This window comes from Protopterus annectens, chromosome 7.part1 (assembly GCF_019279795.1).
Source record: "Protopterus annectens isolate FY-2018-M chromosome 7.part1, PAN1.0, whole genome shotgun sequence".
Lineage (NCBI taxonomy): Eukaryota > Metazoa > Chordata > Ceratodontiformes > Protopteridae > Protopterus > Protopterus annectens.
In genome coordinates, this window is record NC_056740.1 from 5,480,163 (window position 1) to 5,503,423 (window position 23,261).

The following is a 23,261-nucleotide window of genomic DNA, read 5'->3' on the forward strand; positions in this document are numbered from 1 at the left end:
TACACACTTTGAGACTATAATTAAGTGGATACCACAAGTTCCACAGCAGATAGGTTAAGGTGTGCAATATTCTAAAGTGTAAAAGTAATATTTATATCACAATATTGTGCAAATAATCCAAAGCTGCAATAATGACACACTACTAATAATAAATATCCCAAATATGTTTTGTATGCCAGTGAATGCACCCATATCATGCATTTGCAGATCTCCTGAAGAAGGGCACCTGTTGGTCCAGTAAAATGTATCACATCATTTTTGTTCCAGAGTGTTCAACACATAATCAGTTTTAGTCATTACTACCGAGATATCACACAGTGGCTACATATCCTACAGAGGTGAGCATAGCTTCAAGCAGGGAATACTATTTTTACTACAATCAGTACAATGGCACACAGCAAGGCATCCATCTGCACCACAGGTGATCCAAGTTAGGATCAGACTCAAGTCACTGATGGGATCAGTTGGGAATGACAGGATGAAACAGCCAATGGCTATCTCTCCTATCCTGGGGTTTGGGAAGGGTTAACTGTCTGTGTGACCTCTGGAAGAGACCAGGGTTCTTGCAGGCTAACAACAGCATTAGAGGGAGTGATGCAATATTTTTGACATCACTGTATGTTGCCCTTCTTGCGAGAGACAAACCGTGAGTATTGCTGAAAGAAATTTACAGTTGGGTATTCAACAGCATGAGTCACATTTTGTAGTGTCTAAAAGCGAATGCAGAAAAAATCGAGTGGAAATCAATAGATTTTAAAAACTATCTTAATAACTAGAATGCAGTGTAAGAAACAATCACGGAGGTGGCATGTTCACCTGTTATTAAATAAAAACTGATACTGTATGTCAACCAGTAAAGATCACAACAAGAACATTTCCATGTGGCCCTGTTTCTGGTGTATATTTCAAACAGCTAAAAAATCTGAGTTCTGCAAAAGTTCTGTCAAAACTGTTTAAAATGCTTAGCATCTAATGGATCTGCTATAATGTCCAACAAACATTTTTCTCTATGTAGCTAATTTTAGTTAATGACAGACAGAATGGAACAACTCCTAAAGTCCAGCTTTGGAAGTCTTTCCAGTTTATTGACAGTGGTGATTCCTACAAGATGCCATTTACTGAATACAACAAGAAGTCAATCCTGGCACATAATGAAATATTACTGTTTAGGAGGAAAACTCATTCCATGCTTGAATCAAAGCCTGCAAGTTTTGATGATGTTGAATTTAATTTATACAACATTTGATATTAACCATTAACTTGTTTTTCTGTTTTAATTTTGATAGTATTACTTTTGTTTTTTAAAAGAGAAATACTGACGCCCCATTGACAAGCAGATAGCACCCCTTTGCTGAATGTGATCATTTTTTTTGCTTTGTTATACTCTAAGACAGGCACCTGACCTTGCCTTTGGGGACTGCCTCTTGAGTGACCTCTATAGCACTTCAAAAATTACTTTTTTGTCTGATGTTGATGGTTGTCCCTTTAAGAAAACAGCAATTCTTCAAACTACTTCAGGTAGAAGTCAAGGACATACAGAGTCAAAACCATCATTATCACAAGGACATACAACTGGTAAAAATAATAAGATAGAAATTTCTTCATCTCTGTTTACAAAGATACAAAATGTATAAAAAGTTTGCTTTCCCCTCCCTCACCCATGATATTGAATATTATTAAAGGAAGATATATATCTGATATGCCAGTGAGTATATCTATCTTGCAATTATCATGTTTTATTTGAAAAACTGTCTTGCTTCTTCTTTTAATGCCCCTCAGTTGAGTCCTTTCTGTCCATAACATTTTAAATATATATATAAGATTGCAAAAGAGAGAGAGAGAGAGAGAGAGGGGAAAAGCAGTTAGTGATATTAAGATAATTGTCCCTCTCTACAGTAACTGGTTTTCACTGCACAGCGTCTGGCTCCCCTTGGGATCATCGGTGCCTTTTGTCCTCTGGCCTTCTCTGCTGCCTGTGTTTCTTCCAGGTGGTCTGGCTTGGTGGCACCCAATTCCAGACATCTGTCGAAGCTGTTCAGCTGAGAGGCGGCTTGCACTGGCAGGCGACCGCAGACTCCATGCTTGTTGGAATACAGGTGCCTCCCTCAGGAGTGTCCATCATTTCTTGTTATCCTAAAAAGATTGAAAAGAGGTTTCAGTGATTAATATTGTAATTGTTGTCAACAGTGCCAACCAGAATTTCTACGAGCTTTCATAATGTTTTCTGTTTCATCAACATCAGTGCATGTGAACATTTTTTGACTGATGGAGAATTTACTGATTTTGAAATGAATCACTCGGAAAATAAAGAAAAAAAAAATTAAAAAAATACTGTTTCATTTACTTCATACAAATTATGGTACTATTTAATTGATAACATTCAAACTGACATACGCATACTAGCTAACATAATGGACACAAGGTTTCTAGCTTAACATAGTTTATGTAGCATACTTACTTACAGAAAAACAAAAAAACACCTTGCACTAAGGGCTGCTTCCCCCATTACCCTGCCTAGTTACAACTTTGTCATATTGTTTGTTTTCCCAGTAATTTAGTAGATACTTCCACAATCTTGTTTATAATATTCATAAAGTGAATTATCAGGGATTTTGGCTTCTTTGAGAAGGGATACCTTCTCTATTCAGTTCCAGGAGTGGACCAGAAGAATTAAAATCCTAACCTAAAAGTACAGTCTCATTTATAATTTTAGAAAAAGGAAGCACAGCACAAAGAATGCTTATTAAATTACAAATTTTCTTACATTATTTATGTTTTTTTTTCATGAAAATCCAGCTACTGGGATGCCTGTATGTATAACACTTTTTTAGCTGTACAATAATTCTGAATGAACTTCCATGTCTGATTCTCTGACACTGAGTTACTTAAGATTCTTATTTGATGTTGTTGTCTTACTTATATAACTTCACTGATGGTAGAACAACATCCTTGCTGAGTTCACTTTTCATTTCTTATCTATTTCCATGGACTTTTACAATTTTCTAAACTTTGGCTGCAAATGTGAACAATTTTGCTATATTTATGTTATGGCCATTTACCCATACCACAAACCACTTGGGTAGTCTCCACTATTTGAAACCCAGTTAATAGAAAGCTTACACTAGTCACAAAATAATGCAGTCTCTACGGCACTGGAAAATAACTCAACACTGCAAATAAAAAGGAATGTGAGCTGATGAAAAAAACCTACCTGCATAAATAAATAAATAAATAAACACAGAGGGAGACATTTCATTTTGCCTTAATGCAACTACTTGCAAAACTGGAATTTGGCTAAGAAAGCTATGCTTTTTCTAACCTTCAGTACACTTGTACCTGAAAGCAAATGAATTAACACTTTGTTATTGAAAAGTTTAAGGACGAGATTCCAAAAGACTTGCTCTCGGTCTAAGTAATCATTTACACTGAGAGCAGGCTGAGGCATGGTCTTTTGGAATCTGGTCCCCAAAGCAAGCCCAGTAATAGATAGGCCTTACACCGAAGTAAATCATTTACACTGAGAGATCTTTTAGAAACTGCCCTTAAGTATGTAATGTATTTAAATATACATGGACTTATCTTGATCAGAAAACTTGAGTTGATATAATGTCTTCATATTCAAGGAACTTTTGTGCGATAACAGTTATTTTATTCATGTAAATATGCTTACTGGGGTGGAACACTGATCAAACAATGACCAATTACAGACTCATACTTACTGAAATTCATGATCTGCTTCTTTTTTTTTTTCTTTTTTACTGTTGCTCTGATTTTCAGCTTTTGTCTCCGATTCTTGACCAAAGGACCTGAGAGGTATGCATCTATATTACATAGCTCAAGACCCTCAGAGACAGGATGGGATGGATGTGGACATTCACTTCCCTAGATAATCAAAAGCCCTGCACTCCCTGTCTTGGGGATGAAATACCACCACATGAGAAATGTGATTCTTCATCAAGGCCACAGTACAAACAGTAAGATCTTGTTTGGGCATATTTATTCAAGCTACCTCCCAGGGAACGGGGATGAAAGATTTCATCTGCTTTTCTCATAACTGGGGCTAGTGTGTTTAGATATTTCCAGCTTTAAATTTTTGAAAATGTCTACTGTTCTTTCTTCATCCTTAAATGCTGCTGCATTGTTCTCTGGGCACAAGAACTATAATTTGAGGACCATCTTCCTCTGTCTTGCATTTTCATGAAGAAATACGTTTTCTTTTCATTCATGCCTTATTACACACCTCTTCAGATTCCACCATACCCTCTGAATACTTTGAGATGCAGTGACCGCTTCATTGTGTCTTAACTGTAAAAGACTCAGAAAAGCCAAATCAGTTCTTTTGGATGTTAATGGCGGCATAGGGATTTGGATCTGCAAAAATGGAGCCACAGTGAAGTGAAATAGCACAGACTGCTATGCTGATCCTGCCTATAACTGCAATATCGTGTTGGACTTATTCTCACCTTGTTGTTCACATTGTATTGCATTTACAGTCTGTCTGTGTTCTACGTTTCAAATGTTATTGCTGTACTTTTCCACAGGCTGAGACTGAAATTAGTAATTTGTAGTCAGTGTTCTATCTCATTTGACAAATTCAGGTATGGTAAAAATAAAATAAGCTGTTCCACTGAACACAGTGGGTCTACTGGGAGTGATACAGTAATGGCTGAAAATATGAATAACTGTAAAGAACTTGCACTAGCCCAGGACAGATGCTGGGGCAGCACACAGCTATCCTACTGCTGATGCTAGCACAGCATGCACCATGGGGCTGACACCTGCAGGGGCAGATATCGATGGCCGCAGCATCAGATATACCACAGTTGGAGTGGCTAGCATTGCTAGGGCCAACGTCTGATGACTACCAGCAGCAAAGATGCCAGATGCTAGAGAAGGAACCAGTGCAGTTCAGGCTGTGACTGGGGACTGATGTCAAAAGCTGCTAGACAGGCAAACCTTTTGTGATCCACCACCAGGTGATCACTGTATATATTTGGATGCACCAAGGTAGGCAACCTAATAACCATCCTATGATGTATGAAATTAAATACATGGCATGGAGACTACCTTTAGCATACTAGGTTGCAGAACAAATGATCTCTTAGGAGACTTACATTCTTTAGGCTATGTCTCCTGATTTTGTTTTTAAAATGGATATCCTGTCCAACTTATAAAAAGCAAGAATTTGGAGTGAAGGTTCAGATTCCAATTAAAAACAGTCAGCTGGTAAGTAGTTTTCAAGGGCTTTAAGCTGATGTTGATGGGTATTGTCATTAAACCCCATGTCCTAACTACCTCTTGATGATATAAAATGTCCAAAGACAAGTAAACATTTAACATGCTAGACTGCAGGGGAATCTGCTTGTCACAAGGACATTTATTTATGGAAGTAATATGCAAAGTGTGAGGCTAGAAACAGGTCAGAAAAACACACAAAATTTGGCTACAGTCACCTGAAATGTTACCAAAATCTATACAAAGCCCAAAAATTAAGCAAATAAAACTTCCCAAAACTTTAAATTTTATTAATTGGGAAATAAATACCTCAGATAGCTGAACTAGCAGCATGTACCACTCTCCTGAGGTGAACCATTTCATGACATGAAATAACTGGGATATTTCTGATAGGGTTAGGAATTATAGGAGACTAATGGTACAGTTTGTAGCCTGAAACATTTTGAGAGGACAAAGTGATCCTAATGCTGGAATGCTAAAAATCCTGTACAAGTAAGTGAGAAAAATAGAGTTAATGCTTTAGATACTTTAGTGTGCAACTAGAGTTGTGAAGATATAAATGGGAGAATAATTGTAGGTTAATTCAATTAGGGGTAGCCCTTCAGAATTTTATCTTGCAGTCAGCAATCATAGGAATGGAAAAGATTATTTTATTTTTATTTAACATTTGTTTACCAGGAAAGTCCGACTTGGAATGAAGCAAATTTTCAGCAGAAGCCTGGGAAAAAATGCTATAGATGCATGTCTTTGTAATGTAGGAGGAAACCAGAGTACCCGAAGAAAACCCACATGAATGCAGGGAGGACATGCAGACTCCACACAGAAGGGACTCCAGCCGAGAATCGAACAGGAGAACCTCTTGTGATGAGGCAATAATGCTACCGCTGTGCCATCATAATTAAAGGACTATTCATTATTAAAGGTAAATTATGTCTGTGAAGTCCAGAGGCAGTTAATCTCCCCCTATATAAATCAAATTTGTGGGTCACAATTGGTTATATAGCTAGGCTTATAAGGGCCTTATGGGTCATTAATCTAGTTAACAGCAATGAACTTATAAACCTAAATTAATTGCTTTTGCCATTTTTGCAATGATTATAAGTAGAATACACTGGAGAACACTTGCAAAATGGTGAAATAAATTCCAACTGCTGCCAAATGGTGAGAACCAAACAGAAACCTTCTTTATTGACAAAAATCCAGGCTTAAGCGCTTTTGGCCATAACAATGGCCTTCATCAGAAACACCCATAATCCCAACAACAAACACTTAAATACCCTTCTATATCAAAAAAAATATTCAATTAATCAATTATTCTGTTTCATAAAAATAACATAAAATATAACAAAGAACTATCATAAAAGATACCTAAAAAACTGCAATTCTACTTGCATTTATTGTACTTTGCTTTCCTACACAAAACAACTTTATAATTAACCCCACTATTAAGACCTGGTTTATTGTAGGCATTGAGCAGAATCTTATGTAGTAGCTCTGTTGTACTATCAGGAAATCAGCTCACTTTTTTTTCACACATCATCTGCAATGTCTCTTGCAAAAATGATGATTTGACTGAACTTGCACTAAACTCTGTTATCTCCCTGTAACCATGTGTCGTATTCTGCAGGTGCTCATCTACTGCTGTACTCTGCATTCTCTTGTCCAGAAATTGTAATGCCAGAGTTACCATCCCATGCTTTACTACAAGGGCATGAAATTGCTTGCTGTCTGTGAGATACCATACCAAACTCTAAATAGACCTCATCCACAGCCCTCTTTTAATTATAACTCTGTTTAGTCAGTAAGAAAAGCATAATAGGTCTTTTTACCACAAACATAAGTAGGACATGTTGTATAGACAAATATGCTTCTCACAGTCCCTTTCTCTGGAACAGGCTCCTCATCCATGTGAAACAAAATACCACCTTTACCCTATTTAAGTGTAACTTGGACCATTGGATGGGAAATCAAAAGCTCATCCCTGGTCTGGCACCCACATCTCTGATGGACAGAGGCAGTCAATAAATCATGTCATAACCAACAGTCACCCCTATATAAATACAGAGCAAAACACCAAGGCTGATCCACCACAGAGAAGAGGTATTGTAGCAGAAATAAATAATTACAAAAATAAATGATGAAAACTACTTTATTCTAAAAGTTAAAACATAAAACAATGTCTAAATGATAAGCACTTTCAACCTAAGCCTTCCTCAGATCATATTATAAGTCATCCATATTTCATTTAAATTTAGATAAACAACCAAATTTTAAAACACACAAAAAAACCAATCCCAAGACAAATAAAAAAAAAAACCTTTTCAGATTTGTGCTCGATATAGCATCCATTCATAATCTATTCCCGATGGGTCCTTATTCAGGTTCATTCATTGGTGGACACTGAATAAATATCAACAACTAAGAAACTATATGCTTTAGCACATCATATATTTTTTTAAGATTATCTTTCTATTCATAAGCAGTATAAAACAGATGCCTTGGCCATCAGATAAAAATAATTTTATATCAGGATTTAAAACAACTTAATAAGTCTCTTGCTTGCCAATCAACAGTATTGACAACCAAAATATTTTTGTAGGTTCATATTGTGTGGAGACATTTAACAAAACAACGATCATTAGACCAATGATTTTAATGAATTGAATTAAGTTTGTTCAGTATCTAAATTTATAAAATCTTCTATATTCGGCATCCTAATACAGTTTTGGAAGCTGTCTAAAGCTTAAACTACTACATAATCTTTCGACTATATGACAGTATCATTTAAACTATAGAGATAAATTTGGTCCAATCACAAGCATAGAAACGATGTTGCTTCCAATTGATTTCTTAGAAAATTGACCTAAGCTCATAGGACTGGCTATAATAACTGATAGATTTTAAAAATAGATTAGTTTAGTATCTGTATCATAATCAGGAATAAGTGATTTTTCATTACGGACACGTACTTGCAATCCCTCTTTAGACTGGTTAATATTTCTGTAATGCAATTCCAATTGGTCCTATTTGAACAACTTCTGATTGGATAGATTGTTGAAGAATAACGTGTCAGGTTAGGTCTTTTCTTAAATCTTTATTGGTTGCAGTATTGTCTTATGATTGGTTCAAATCTTCATTGACATTTTATGCTTTGGAAGCCATTTATACTGGGGTTTAAATAGAGCCTATTATTGAATCAAAAGTCTACTTCCCATCATAAAATCAATTTTAGTTATTGAACGGTTAGTGTGGACATATAATTATTTTTTTTTTATTTTAGACTGATTAATATATTTTAACATAGTACCAACTGATAGTTTTGAATGAAATTTGATTGGAAATACTGTAATAGATGAACCTATAAGTTTAAGTCTCTTTTCTAAAAAATCTATTTGAAGAAACAACAATTTTACATTGTAATTGGACCAAATTCATGCTAACTCTTACGTGATACTATTGGTTGTAATATAGTTTTATACTTAATCATTGGTTTAAGCTTTTGTTGACTTTGTCATGTTTTGGAAGCCGTATATACTGGGTTTAAATAAAGTTCATTTACTCTGTTATTGAATCAAAGGTCCACTTGCCATTGCAAAATGGATTTCATTTTAGTTAATGAACTTTATTCTTCTTCTTTCGGCTTCTCCCAGTTAGGGGTCGCCACAGTGGATCACCTTGTCTGCTCATGACTGGCAGTGGATGGAGTTTTACAGTGTTGAGTTGCCAGCCCGGCGCCCAACCTTCCACAGAAGGCACACACACACGCACACACTCACACCTAGGGCCAATTTAGAGTGTCCAATCCACCTGTGGCATGTCTTTGGGATGTGGGAGGAAACCGGAGCACCCGGAGGAAACCCACGCGACCACAGGAAGGACATGCAGACTCCGCACAGAAGGCATCCCAGCCGAGTATCGAACCAGAGAACCTCTTGCTGTGAGGCAAGTTAATGAACTTTATTACAGACTCATAATCATGATTTTATTCAGGATTGGTCAATGCATTTTTAATGTAGTTTCAATTGATGTTTTTGAATGAATTTTGATTGGACATACTGCAACAGATGAACCTGTGAGATTAGGTCAATTTTCTAAGAAATAAATTGGAAGAAACATCGTTTCTATGCTTGTGATTGGACCAAATTTATCTCTATAGTTCAAATGATACTGTCATATAGACAAAAGATTATGTAGTAGATTAAGCTTTAGACAGCTTCCAAAACTGTATCAGGATGCCTAATATAGAAGATTTTATGAATTTAGATACTGAACAAACAATTCAATTCATTAAAAACATTGGACTAATGATCATTGTTTTGTTAGATGTCTCCATGCAATATGAACCTACAAAAATATTTTGGTTGTCAATACTGTTGCTTGGCAAGCAAGAGACTTATTAAGTTCTTTTAAATCCGGATATAAAATTATTTTTCTCTGATGGCCAAGGCATATGTTTTATACTGCTTATGAATAGAAGGATGTTTTTAAAAAATTATATGATGTGCTAAAGCATACAGATTCTTAGTTGTTGATATTTATGCAGTGTCCACCAATGAATGAACCTGAATAAGGACCCATCAGGAATGGATTATGACTGGATGCTATATCGAGCACAAATCTGAAAAGGTGGTTTTTATTTGTCTTGGGATTGGTTTATTTTTTGTGTTTTAAAATTTGATTGGTTGTTTATCTAAATTTAAATGAAACATGGATGACTTATAATATGATCTGTGGAAGGCTTGTAGCTGGTGGAGATTCTTGTTTAGACTCTTGGCATTGAGTAATAACACATTTAGATTTTCTTGGCTTTGATTTGCTGTATTGGAAGGACTGTCAGTTTGGCATTGCCTAAAAAAGCACTATGGGGAAGGACAATGTTTTAGATAATATTCAAAAGCCTAGAGGAGAGAGGTCCAGACTATTCCAGGCAAAGCAGCATGGTCTAGTGACCAATTCCTTCTATGCTGACAAACACTGCACTTCCTTAGAATGATACCAGAAACTAAGACAGTTATTAAAGTCAGTCATCTTTTGTTCATATCGCAGCATCCTTGGAGAAGGCAGAATGCTGCTCAATGCAAGGCTCATATCAGCCTGAGACACATATTCCAAGACCTCCATCATGTGTCTCTTCATGTAGTCTAGGGAGGTATCTCTCAGGTCATTTACACCCACGTGGACTATGACTGAGTCGTACTAGTAATTGTAGTCCACTGACCTGAGCGTATGTATAATGTGGTGGATCCTGGCTCTTGATAAGCAACTGATCATGACTTTTTCCTACAGCCTGATGAGGGGACATTGATGTGTCTCACAATAGGGTCTCTAATGGCCAGAATATTGGATTGTGTGGTGGCTTGCCTTATATACTTAGAAGTAGAGATTCTATGGGATATGGCAGTATGTGTTGATGTGGGTGTTGTTTTGAATGTCTGTATTTAGGGCTGCTGAAGGCATATATGTGAACTTTATCTAGCAGTTCTTTGGGGTTCAGGAAGGTTACATTTAAGTGCCTCACCATATGTGGGTCTATGTGTCTGGCTCATGGTGTGTGTGTGATGGGTAGAGTGTGAGCACTACACTACTAGCACTACTGACAAACATTAGGAGTGATTTTATGTCAGAGCTTTGCCTCTAGAGACATTGTGTAAATGCATCTCTCCCATACCTTATCAGTTTTTTTTTGAAAATTAGCTAGTTGTCAGTAAACATGACACAATTTCTACATTGCCTCAGGATGCCCATACCCACCAAGCTGGCAATGGAGTGAGAAAGTTTATATCCATGGCAAAATAACCTTTTTTATTTATTAAATGATTGTTGTTAGAGTAAAGAGTAAAGCCAAGAGTATCTGGTTCACAGATCTGCAGGCAGAGCTTGTCACTGTGCAAACTAGTTTCCATCTGTGTAACTAGGCATTTGTTAAATTTCAAGGGTACTTTTAGAGGGAAGATGTCATCTCAGGGTGGCTTGGTCTATACAGTGCACTGTCAAACACCTGAGAAAATTACTGTAGTAGACTTTGAAGATTTATGGATGAAGTATTTAGGAAGAATCTCTGAAGTTAGGTTAGACAGTAGTTAATCAAGCAGTACTTTTTGTAAAGACGGAATTAACTTTGTAAAGAATGATGAATGGTGAGAATTCACCAAATTGGCTACTACCTGGCTACTACTAGTGCTAGGCTCACCATAGCTTCACACTGCCTGCATTCAATGTCCCTTTGTTTCTTCTGTCACCAGAAAGCAAAGCAATAGCACCAATCCCAAAAAGAGAAGCAGACCACAGGCTCTTTGGTGATCATCAGTCTCAGCTCAGATGATAACCTTTTCCTGTTAGATGACTTGAATAGCAACCAGAACTATCATGAAGATCCCACACATACATTCACTGCCCAATCAGTGACAGTCAGGAATCAATCACCCCCTGCTCCCTCTCTCACCAGGAGCAAAACAGTAGTACAAATTCCAAGCTGGCTCTGAAGAAGCAGTTATCAGGCTTTTTAGTGATCAACAATCTCCATGAAATAATGTCCCTCTGCTCCTTTCTCACCATGAGCAAAACAAAAGCACTAATCCCAAGACAATTACTAAGAAGGGAAATGTGGACTCCAGTGATTGGTTCCGTCAGACCACATGTTTAAGATTTTAAAGTTAACGTGGAAAAATGGATTAACATCCTAAGTTGCAGTGTGCATTAAGCATCTAAAACTTTAAGAGGCTAAGGGAAGGGCCTTCCCAGATGATCTCTCAGTATAATAAGTAGATGAAATGTGACTGGAAGGCGTGTCCATAATGAAATTTACAGTGGGGGTGGGCAACTGAAAATCCCCACTGAGTTTAAAAGCACAATGGGGGTGGAATGGGTGGGCTGGAACAATCAAATGCAGTCAGATAACAGCAGAGTCACACAGCAGTTCAGTTAAATAATAATAGGGCTGCCACCTTTCTCTGTGATGAAAACAGGGTCAAAACCATACCCCTTGCACCATCCACATCCCAGCCTCTCTCCACCTATTTCCCCATCCACCCTGCCCACTTTCTCACCCATTCTGCCCCCTTACCCACCAATTTTATGACATCAGTGATTACAGCATTGTGAGTGTAACACCTTCTTTTATTTTTCCATTTTTAGCAGGTCCTGGTTTTCAATGCGCATTACTGATGCTTTTCATTTAAAAAGTTAATCCAAGGCTGTATTTTTACAAACTCTTGCATTCTGTTTGTGCAGATAAACAGAATAATGGAGTTTGTACAGTGCTTTCCAGACTACGGGACTATATTCGGATTTCTGGATAGTCTGGAAAAATATCGGATATGTGGAAACACTAAATAATAATGCAGTTAAATAACTGCAGCTAAATAAGAAATCATATTTCTCAGCTCTTCCCACTAATTAGCCAGACTGGATTATTTTTCCAATCATTGAATGGAAAAGGAATTATTTTCTAACTGACCCTACCCAAGAACTTTAAAACTTCAAGAAGAAAAAAGTTTGAGTCAAAACAAAATTCAACATAAAACAAAGTGTAATATAAGAGCAAAGATAAAAAAATATAGAGTTATCATCTTAATATATAAATCATATAAATTTTTAGTTGGGTTAATACTTCTTGGAACAATAAATAACGATGCCACTGCAAACCTCTACTACACAAACTGTATAAATTATAAATAAATAAAATGTAGTAAATGAGGTGGCTAAAAGTAAAATAATTTATTGAATGGTTAGCGCTTTCACATCAGTTTATGATGCATCTTCAGACCAAGAACATATTGCATCACTTCCTATATATACTCACATAAATTAATCAATTATACATACAATTATCCAATTTTAAAATTCTTAAAGTTAACATACTTATATGTAACATACTCTATACTAATAAAATGTATGCATACAAGCAAATATCTAACCATATACATTTATCTAAAGTCTAGCTTTCAAAAACCTAACAAACTACAATAACAAAACATTTATTAAAAACAATGCATATACCTTAAAGTACATATATATATATATATATATATATATATATATATATATATATATGTGTGTGTGTGTGTGTGTGTGTGTGTGTGTGTGTGTGTATATATATATATATATATATATTTATATATATATACACATTTTATCTAAGAGATCTAGCTTTTAAATATGGCTTGATAGAAGCCCTGTCATTAAGACCTGGTGGTCTGTCAGCTTGTAATTCTAAAACCCAACAGACGAACTGTAAAGCCAAAGATGACAAATCATGTATATTCAGTACAGTCAGAGTTTGTTAAATAGTGGGTGATTTTTCTCAAAGGTGATATATTCTATTTTTCTGGAAGGTACTTTATAATTAAGCTGTGCAAGTAAAGGCAGGGGGGATATAGTGGTTGGGCAACATAGTTGATGATATAAGATATGGACAGTGTGGGTGACATGAAAGGTCGAGGGCAGTCTGGGAAGATCAGGTCCAGATAATGCAGCCTGGGAGACCTAGCTGGTCTGAAGTACCAAGGGTGATGTGGAAGGAGCAGGGTAGCATGCACGATGGTGTTGGTCTAGGACAGCCAGGAAAATAATACAGAACTGGGACAAAAAATGTTTGGGGGTTGTATCTGGACCTATGCAGCCCAGAGTGATGAAAGAGGGCTGGTACAGTAGGTGAGATGAGACAGAACTTGTGGTAGCATGGCTGATGTACTGTGGGAAAAAGGTAGAGACAGGGCTGTATGGGAGGTGAAGTAGAGCTGTGGCAGGAAGGCTGGAAGGTAAAGCAGGGCTGATACCAAGTGGGAAGATGTAGTAGGGTTAGGTCAGCTTAGAAGATATGAGGAAGTAATGAAATTAAGGTAGAACTAGGGTAGCATGGAGATGAGGAATGACTTGTGAGACATATGAACTGGAGTAAGATCCAATCAGCCTTGGAACTGAAGCAATGAGTCAGAAAGTGATATGAGAAAATGATGGAACCATCTAAGAGATGAGGCAAAACTGAAACAACATGGAGAGGAGGAGGTATCCGGCCATGACACCGTGCCTGTCCTGCCTGGAAGAGAAGGCAGAGCTTAAATAGGATGGGATATGAGAGCTGTAACAGATTGGAAGATGTATGGCTTTGGTGGAAGGAAAAATGTGGTAGGCCTGGGGCAACCCGAGACAGCTGAGGTACATGGGTCACTTGGCTTAATCGCACTGACAGGCATGACTTTGCTTTTTGTTTTCAAGTTGCATTGATTGCTGATAATTGTCTGTCATTATCTACTATTTTGGGCTGCTGTGCAGCCTCCCTGTATTGCGAAAATCTAACCATGCATGAATCCTCAATAGTTTTCAACAATGTTGTGCCCCAAGCTGTTTTCTGCACATTCTGTTGCTCACACCCACACACACACACACACACACACACACACACACACACACACACACACACACACACACACACACACATATTTGGTAGTTCCAATAAACATAACTACAGCTCTTGAAAAGTTTACTGTGAGCTATTTATTATTTATCCAGTCCCAAGGCATTGGAAGTCATCCTATAGTTTCTTCTAAACTAGTGCTATAGGGCGGGAGTTGAGCTGAGTAGACCTAAGTCTGTGTAGATTGTGCAGTTTATAGAGAGAAGTTCCAAAGGTCGAGATTTACTGTACATTGTGCAATGAGTATTACAGCAACATGTAGCATGCGTTTATACACATTACATAGTATTTTATTTAAGAGAAAGATAATAGGGTTAATCACAAGATAAACATCACACACTGATGTGGCCAGAGCAGATACTGCAAATTCATAAAAAAGCCACATTTTTATATATCCTGAAAATGAAGGTTTATCATGTCTCTAGATTTTTTTTTTACCACTGTTATCTTAAGAATCAAGGTTTACATATTGGAAAAACCACATCTGTATTTAGCGGCAGAATAAGAAATCATGTATTTCATATAAAAATTTATGCAAAATGCTTTAATCAAAAGATATCATTATGCATGATAAACATAAGTTTTCAACAGTAACAACACAGGTAAAATGGTGAGGTAGTGTTAATAACAAGCTATTTACCTTACAAAGCAAATAGCAGATGCAATAGTGAATTGATCAGTACTAGAATACTAGAATCCTATGTTTCCTCTATCTGGAAACAGGTTCATATCATCTTCTTTCATAAAAGGGTATCTGCCTAGATCTACCCAACTTTAGACCCAGGGATGTATTGTCTCCTCTTTCTGAAGTTCTTGAAAATCACATACATAAGGAGGTGGTCACCTACTCATTGAAAAATAATTTGCTTTCTCTAACCAAACATAGTTTTGGACTTGCACAGAACATTGCAACTGCCTTATTATCATACTTAAATAGAGAATATAAAAAATGTAACCAAGGTGAAACTGTGGCCTATTTTTAGACTTTTCTAAAACATTCTACACGGTATCACATTAACTACTCCTGCAATAGCTCAGTGATTTGAGTCTTAACAGCGCAATACAATGGTTCTGAAGCTACAATGAGCACAGAACACCATGTGTGAGGTAGAAAAATATCCTCTCCACTATCCTACACAGGACAATACTAGCTGGCTTCTGCCTAATTATCCTGACTAGCATTATTTGAAATGTATATGAGAGAACTATTTTGTCTCTATTTCTTGCTAGTGTAAGACAGTTATTTCATATAATGCAACATAGGTTTATTACTAGAAGATTTTGTCAACCTTACCATATTGAGTGTTACTCTAATGTGCATGTTTATGAGTATAATTTCCCAGCTGATGTTATTTATTTTGATCTAGCCAAGGTCTTTGATTCTCTGCCACGTTGCAGGATTGTTAACATAATGATATATTAAACTTTAATAACCTGATCACAGCACAGGTTGCAAACTGGCTGTATGAGGGAAACTACAGGGTTAGAGTTAAAGCTGAGTATTCAGAAGAAGTAATCGTAAATGTTGGACTCTCACTTGGTTATGTATTAGGCCCTTTCCTGTTCAGCCTATGTCCTCCATCCTATCTTCTAATGATGTATGGATGTGCAAATATGCAGATGCTATTATGACTGAAATCACAGTGAGTTGAATGTTGAGAGTCTGCTTGAGTGCTGCATACATACAATGTCATGTTCAGTCTCAAGAAATGTAGTATAACACCTTTTGGTAAAGCTAATCAGAGTTATCCTTAAGCTATAGATCCTAATCTCATTCCAACTGCATCATCTGATGTATTTAGGTGTGATTGTGGATGGCAAATTTAGCTTCAGTAACCAAGCAACAGGTGTAGTGTACCAATGTTATGGGATTATGAAAAATATAATATCTTAATGGGTCTATATTAGCTGAACGAAACACAATAAGAGCGAATGCGCTTTGGGCGACACATACATATCAAAGTACATTAAAGACAAACCGCTACATGAGCGAAAAACAGAAAAATGAACTGTCATACTTGGCCAAATGCTGTCTGTGACATAACTCCCTCAAGCAGCAAAAGGTATAGACAAGACTGGACTTATTCAATTAAGAAAGTTACAAAACACATAGTGTAAACATCATACATTGTGCACCAATAAAGGATAGGAGCTGTTAAACGTGCAAAATACTGTTAAAACTGCAAAATATATTTCAATTAATGTGCAATATCCCACCAATGCAGGAAGTATGTGAATATAAACAAACCCTACTTCTAACCCTAGGGTGTAGGTTGAATGTATTACTATATATGCACTTACCTTAATCCGCACTCTAACCCTAAGGTCAGTAACTATTGCACATTTACGTTAGTGAGCTATACCAGATGAGGGAATCTCAGAATGTGTTAATGTTTACTTTTTGTTATGCAGACACACGCTATTTTGTTTACGTTAGTTGTTTTCATGTCACAGTTAGGCACATTTATGGTTTATTAGGATAAGGTTTGTATATAGTGGGGAACTGCTGCTTTGTGCATACATTCACATTAGAAGCTCAGTGTTAAGATTAACTGTGCACGTTAGTGATGTTTGTTTTACATTGATTATCACACCGGGTTTCCAAGGTTGGGCAAACAAAATGTTTCGATATTTTGAATTTCAGTGGAAAAGCACTTCGACATTTACTGTGTTCACTGCATTTGTGTCGCCCAAAGCGCATTCACTCTTATTGTGTTTCGTTCAGCTAATATCGACCCTATCTTAATGACTATCAGTATTAGAGATACCAAGATGCTGATTCATTTGTATTTAGTTCTCATTAGATCACACAATGAATATGGTTGGGCTATTTCTTTATACACTAAAGCTTGTATACACAACATGGAGAGAATCCAGAAGACTTTCACAAGGCAAATATCTAGCTCGTGTGGAATGGAATCTAAAAATACATTAAATGCTCTAAAACTATATTCTGTGGTATAGAGATTAATGAAGGGTTAAGTGATTTTTAGTATTTAAACACTTGCATGATGATAATATGGTATAATAATCTATGCTGAAATATTTACTGATCATTGTGTAAACATAGAAAAAAAGGACCTTTTTGTTAAGTTGCCTGCAGCATCTTCTTCAATTAACAATAACAGTTTTGTCTAGGGGAGTAAAATATGGAATTGTCTTTCACTTCTTATTAGGTCTTCCCCATCTTTGTCTGTTTATAAGATTGATTTAGACAGATAAGTTGGTGAGTTGTTTTTGAAACAAGGTTTTATCATAGCAGACTCCCTACTGGTCTACCTTCTAAGCTCTGAGATGCCATAAATACTGCATTGAATAGTGAACATTGAATATTAAGCATCTAGACTTGCTTCATTACTATTCAGTGTGTTTACCAGCAATGTGCACCTAGACTCAGACATGTTAAGAGTAATATACAGATGGCTCCACATTAATTTTTTCAACATTCAACTCCTCCTAACTCCAAACCACTACACAAGAATCATTCACTTCAATAGGAAACAGGATATTATGTTCTCAAATTATGTTAAATACTAATACAACCATGTTGATAATATTCCCTTCCAAAATAACTACAAATGACAACAAAATAACTATTAAGTAATCTAATATAACTAGCTTCTCCAACCAAACTCCTAGGGATTGTAACTGATTAAAATCTATAATTGGATCAACCTATCCACAATGCACTACTAAAAAATAACTGCAAACTTAAACTACTTTACAAAGCAAAGTCATATCTCACTTCCCATGCAGACATAACTATAGCACATACTTTTTTGCTACCCAGTCTCCTGCATGCATCCTCAATGCTAAGTTACAAGTAGCTTAGCTGACCAAAAAAGCATGTGTGCTACACCAAAAAATTCCAGAGTTGCCTCCCAGCCAACCGTATAAAACAGGTCACTGCTCAGCCCTCGGGCAACTTGAATGACTTGAACTTCCCAACTTTCTCACAAACTTCTTTCTGAAAACAACATAATATGATATACATCCTTGTTAAATGGCCATGTCACCTTTTATAATGGTAAGAACCAGAATGGAGACTATGGACAAAGAATCAAAACATGATTCTTACACAAAAATCCCATAATCATATAGAAACTCCATTTACTCCAACTTAATGTAGCTAAACTTTGGTATATCCTCAAAAATTCACTACAAGAAGAGATGCTGGGTGGGCAGATTGGTCTGACGAGGAAGATAACTTTTCTGAGCTATGATACAGAATGGGAATTGCCTAGACATGGTAAGGTCTTGTTGTGTCTAATAATGGTAGCTGCCAAAAAAACAATTACTAGAAAATGGAAATCAAAATCTAAACCAACTATACTGGAAGTAGTAAATATAATAACAGAGATAAAAAACTGGAATTGTGTTCTTTAGAGAAGGGTAGGATCAAACTACGTAGGTAAAAAATTGGACTAGTGGGAACAATACATACAAGGAAAGAATGAGGTTTAACAGGATGCAGCATTTAAATGAGCTGTGTAATGTTTGAGTGGGAAAGATTATAAGTGATGTATAATGTTTGCAACTGGGAGTGTGTCAGTATCGTTTGCGATGTAAAATGCTTGCAACTATAATTGTGTCGGTGTGGTTTGCTTTTGTTTATATAAACGTGTGACTGCTTGTGTTGTAATGATTTAATAAAGATGTTTTGTTGTTTAAAAAAGGCAGGAATTGAATAATTTATGTAATATTACTTAGGTTATATGACACATAGCAATATATGTAAAGTATAATGTTTATGTTAAAATAGTATGATTACTTTTATATGAATGTAACCTTAGTGATAATTCAATAAAGGTGTCTGGAAAAAAAAAATCATCACAAGAGTGGATGGCAGGACCCACCTTCAGTAACTTACTTTGAAGTTACACCAGTGAAGCAAAATAATTTGTACATAGGCTTATAGGGTAAAAAAAACATATAACATTTCATGAAATGTATATGTCATTAAAAACTGTTTATCAAAATGAAACTCATCATTATATTAGTTTGACATCATTATATAACAAACTGTACATATTATATCTTGTAAATATAAACTGTATCATCATCATCTTCTTTCGGCTGTTCCCGTTAGGGGTCACCACAGCAGATCACCTGTTTCCATTTCTTCCTGTCCTCTGCATCTTGCTCTGTCACACCAACCACCTGCATGTCCTCTCTTACCACATCCATAAACCTTATCTTAGGCCTTCCTCTTTTCCTGTTACCTGGTAGCTTCATCCTTAGCATCTTTTTCCCAATATACTCAGCATCCCTCCTCAACACATGTCCAAACCAACGTAATCGTGCCTCTCTGGCTTTGCCTCCAAACCTTCCAACCTGGGCTGACCCTCTAATATACTTATTACTAATACTGTCCACCCTCGTCACACCCATTGCAAATCTTAACATCTTTAATTCTGCCACATCCAGCTCAAACTCCTGCCTTTTTGTAAATGCCACTGTCTCCAACCCATACAACATAGCTGGTCTCACTACCCTCTTGTAGACCTTCCCTTTCACTCTTACAGGTACTCCGCTGTCACAAATCACTCCTGACACTCATCTCCACCCACTCCATCCTGCCTGTACTCTCTTCTTCACCTCTCTTCCACACTCACTGTTACTCTGAACTATTGACCCCAAGTATTTAGACTCATCCACCTTCGCCACCTCTACTCCTTGCATCCTCACCATTCCTCTATCCTCCCTCTCATTCACACACATATATTCTGTCTTAGTCCTGCTGACCTTCATTCCTCTTCTCTCTAGAGCATATCTCCATCTCTCCAGGGTCTCCTCCACCTGTTCCCTACTCTCACTACAGGTCACAATGTCATCTGCAAACATCATAGTCCACGGGGACTCCTGTCTGATCTCGTCTGTCAACCTGTCCATCACCATCGCAAATAAGAAAGGGCTCAGAGCTGATCCTTGATGTAACCTCACCTCCACCTTAAACGCATCCGTCACTCCCACCGCAGACCTCACCACTGTCACAGTACCCTCGTACATATCCTTTACCACTCTTACATACTTTTCTGACACTCCTGACTTCCTCATACAATACCACAACTTCTCTCTAGGCACCCTGTCATATGCTTTCTCTAAGTCTACAAAAACACAATGCAACTCCTTCCAACATTCTCTGTACTTCTCCATCAACACTCTCAGAGCAAAGATCGCATCTGTAGTGCTTTTTCCTGGCATGAAACCATACTGCTGATCACTAATCATCACGTCCCTTCTTAACCTAGCTTCCACTACTCTTTCCCATAACTTCATGCTGTGACTGATCAGTTTAATCCCTTTGTAGTTACTACAGCTCTGCACATCACCCTTATTCTTAAATATTGGTACCAAAACACTTTTTTTTCCATTCCTCAGGCATCCTCTCACTTTCCAAGATTTAATTAAACAATCTGGTTAAAAACTCCACTGCCATTTCACCTAAACACCTCCATGCTTCCACAGGTATGTCATCTGGACCAACAGCCTTTCCATTCTTCATTATCTTCATAGCTATCCTTACTTTCTCCTTGCTAATCCATTGTACTTCATGATTTACTATCCCTACATCATCCAACCTTCTCTCCCTCTCATTCTCATCATTCATCAACCCCTCAAAGTACTCTTTCCATCTGCTCAACACACTCTCCTCGCTTGTGAGTATGTTTCCCTCATTATCTTTTATCACCTTTATTACCTGCTGCACATCTTTCCTAGCTCAGTCCCTCTGTCTAGCCAATCGGTACAGGTCCTTTTCTCCCTCCTTAGTGTCCAACCTTTCATACAACTCTTCATATGCTTTATCCTTAGCCTTCGCCACCTCTCTCTTTGCCATGCACCTCATCTCCTTATACTCCTGGCTACTTTCTTCATCTCTCTGACAATCCCACTTCTTCTTTGTCAACCTCTTTCTCTGTATACTCTCCTGTACTTCTTCATTCCACCACCATGTCTCCTTGTCGTCCTTCCTCTGTCTAGATATGATACCAAGCACCTTTCTAGCCATCTCCCTTACTAGCTCTGCTGTAGTTACCCAGCTATTTCGTAACTCTTCACTGCCACCCAGTGCTTGCCTTAACTCATCCCTGAACTCCACCTCACAATTACCCTTTTTCAATTTCCACCACTTGATCCTTGGTGCTGCCCTCACACTCCTCCTCTTCTTCTTGATAACCGTCATCCTACAAACTGCCATCCTATGCTGCCTAACGACACTTTCTCTGGTCACCACTTTACAGTCTCCAATCTCCTTCAAACTGGCCCTCCTGCATAAGATATAATCCACCTGTGTGCATCTTCCTCCACTCCTGTATGTCACTCTATGTTTGTGTGTATATATATATATATATATATATATATATATATATATATATATATATATATATATATATATATATATATATATGTATATATATATGTTTGTGTGTATATATATATATATGTATATGTATGTATGTATATATATATATATATATATATATATATATATATATATATAGATATATATATATGTGTGTGTGTGTGTGTGTGTGTGGGGGGGATTTTTTTCCTCTAACCTGTTTTGTTAAAATGTGGCTTCAACTAATTGTTCAAAAATGTTAAAGTATACAACATTTGAAATAATGATTACAATTTGTTGCATTACCACAGATAAATCCATGCATTTATGTCCTGTTTCTTAGTAGAGCTTTTTCCCCCAGGCCTCCACATCGAAGGGGCTATACCCAGTCAAACTATCGTGGGAAACAAAAGTGAATGCATAAAGTAATACATAAATAAACAAGCAGCTTATCTGCAAATTTATTAAACAATTACAAATTTTGTATTCTGGGGCCAGAAAATGCACTTTGGGGATGTACGCAATGCTTAAGAAACCACTTGAGACCAAGGTATGGTAGAAATAAGACTCATTTATTTGCACATACTTGGGTAAGTTAAATAAACATCTATTTTTTCACAGACTAAACTTCATAGGAGTGAAAGTATCATGTCAGTAATCTGTGCTGAGACCAACAAGTATACTGTATAGGTGCTGATAACTGAAACTGATCCTGTGTATCTGTATGTCACTCTCCCCGACAGTTCTCCATCTTCCTTGCCATATTCCACTAAACTTGGTGAACAAACCATAGTGCTATCAATAACCCTAATTCTGTCACTTTATGAGTCTAAACTGTTTCATAAACATATGAAATTCCCGTATTTAATAAATAGTGACATTTACAACCAGTTAACTCCAGAATATAAAATAATTTAGTCAATCACAGACTTTCAGAAAAATATACACAGAAGGAAGACAGATTTCAAGGGACAAGTTACTGCCTGTATTCTAAGCTAAGTCTGGCTTCAAATTACTTATTGCACTGAAAAGGTCTCAGTTTGACATAAAGACCAGCAGGATGCATGGAAGGTTAAAGGAAATTAGTACAACAGGATATGTTTTGAACTTTTCTTCATGAGCAAGCAACAACAAAAACAACAACAAAAAAAAACATTATGCAATGGATAGAGCAATAAATAAATAACTAAATAAAATATTTAGCTTCCTTGCCTATAACTACTCAATAAGGAACAAAAAAAGAGCAGCCCTAGTAATTCATATGCTTTT

At 36.8% G+C, this 23,261-nt stretch overlaps 1 protein-coding gene across 2 annotated transcripts in view; it reads right to left on the reverse strand.

Moving 5' to 3' along the window:
- Positions 1–1,058: 1,058 nt before the first annotated feature.
- The window catches only part of CELSR3 (cadherin EGF LAG seven-pass G-type receptor 3), a 1,979,827-nt gene continuing 1,957,624 nt past the window's right edge, over positions 1,059–23,261 (reverse strand). For both annotated transcript variants that reach the window (XM_044078523.1, XM_044078522.1), the window contains one exon: positions 1,059–2,133. In XM_044078523.1, the coding sequence (XP_043934458.1) occupies positions 2,106–2,133 (28 nt within the window). In that variant the 3' untranslated portion in view covers positions 1,059–2,105. The remainder of the gene's footprint in view (positions 2,134–23,261) is intronic.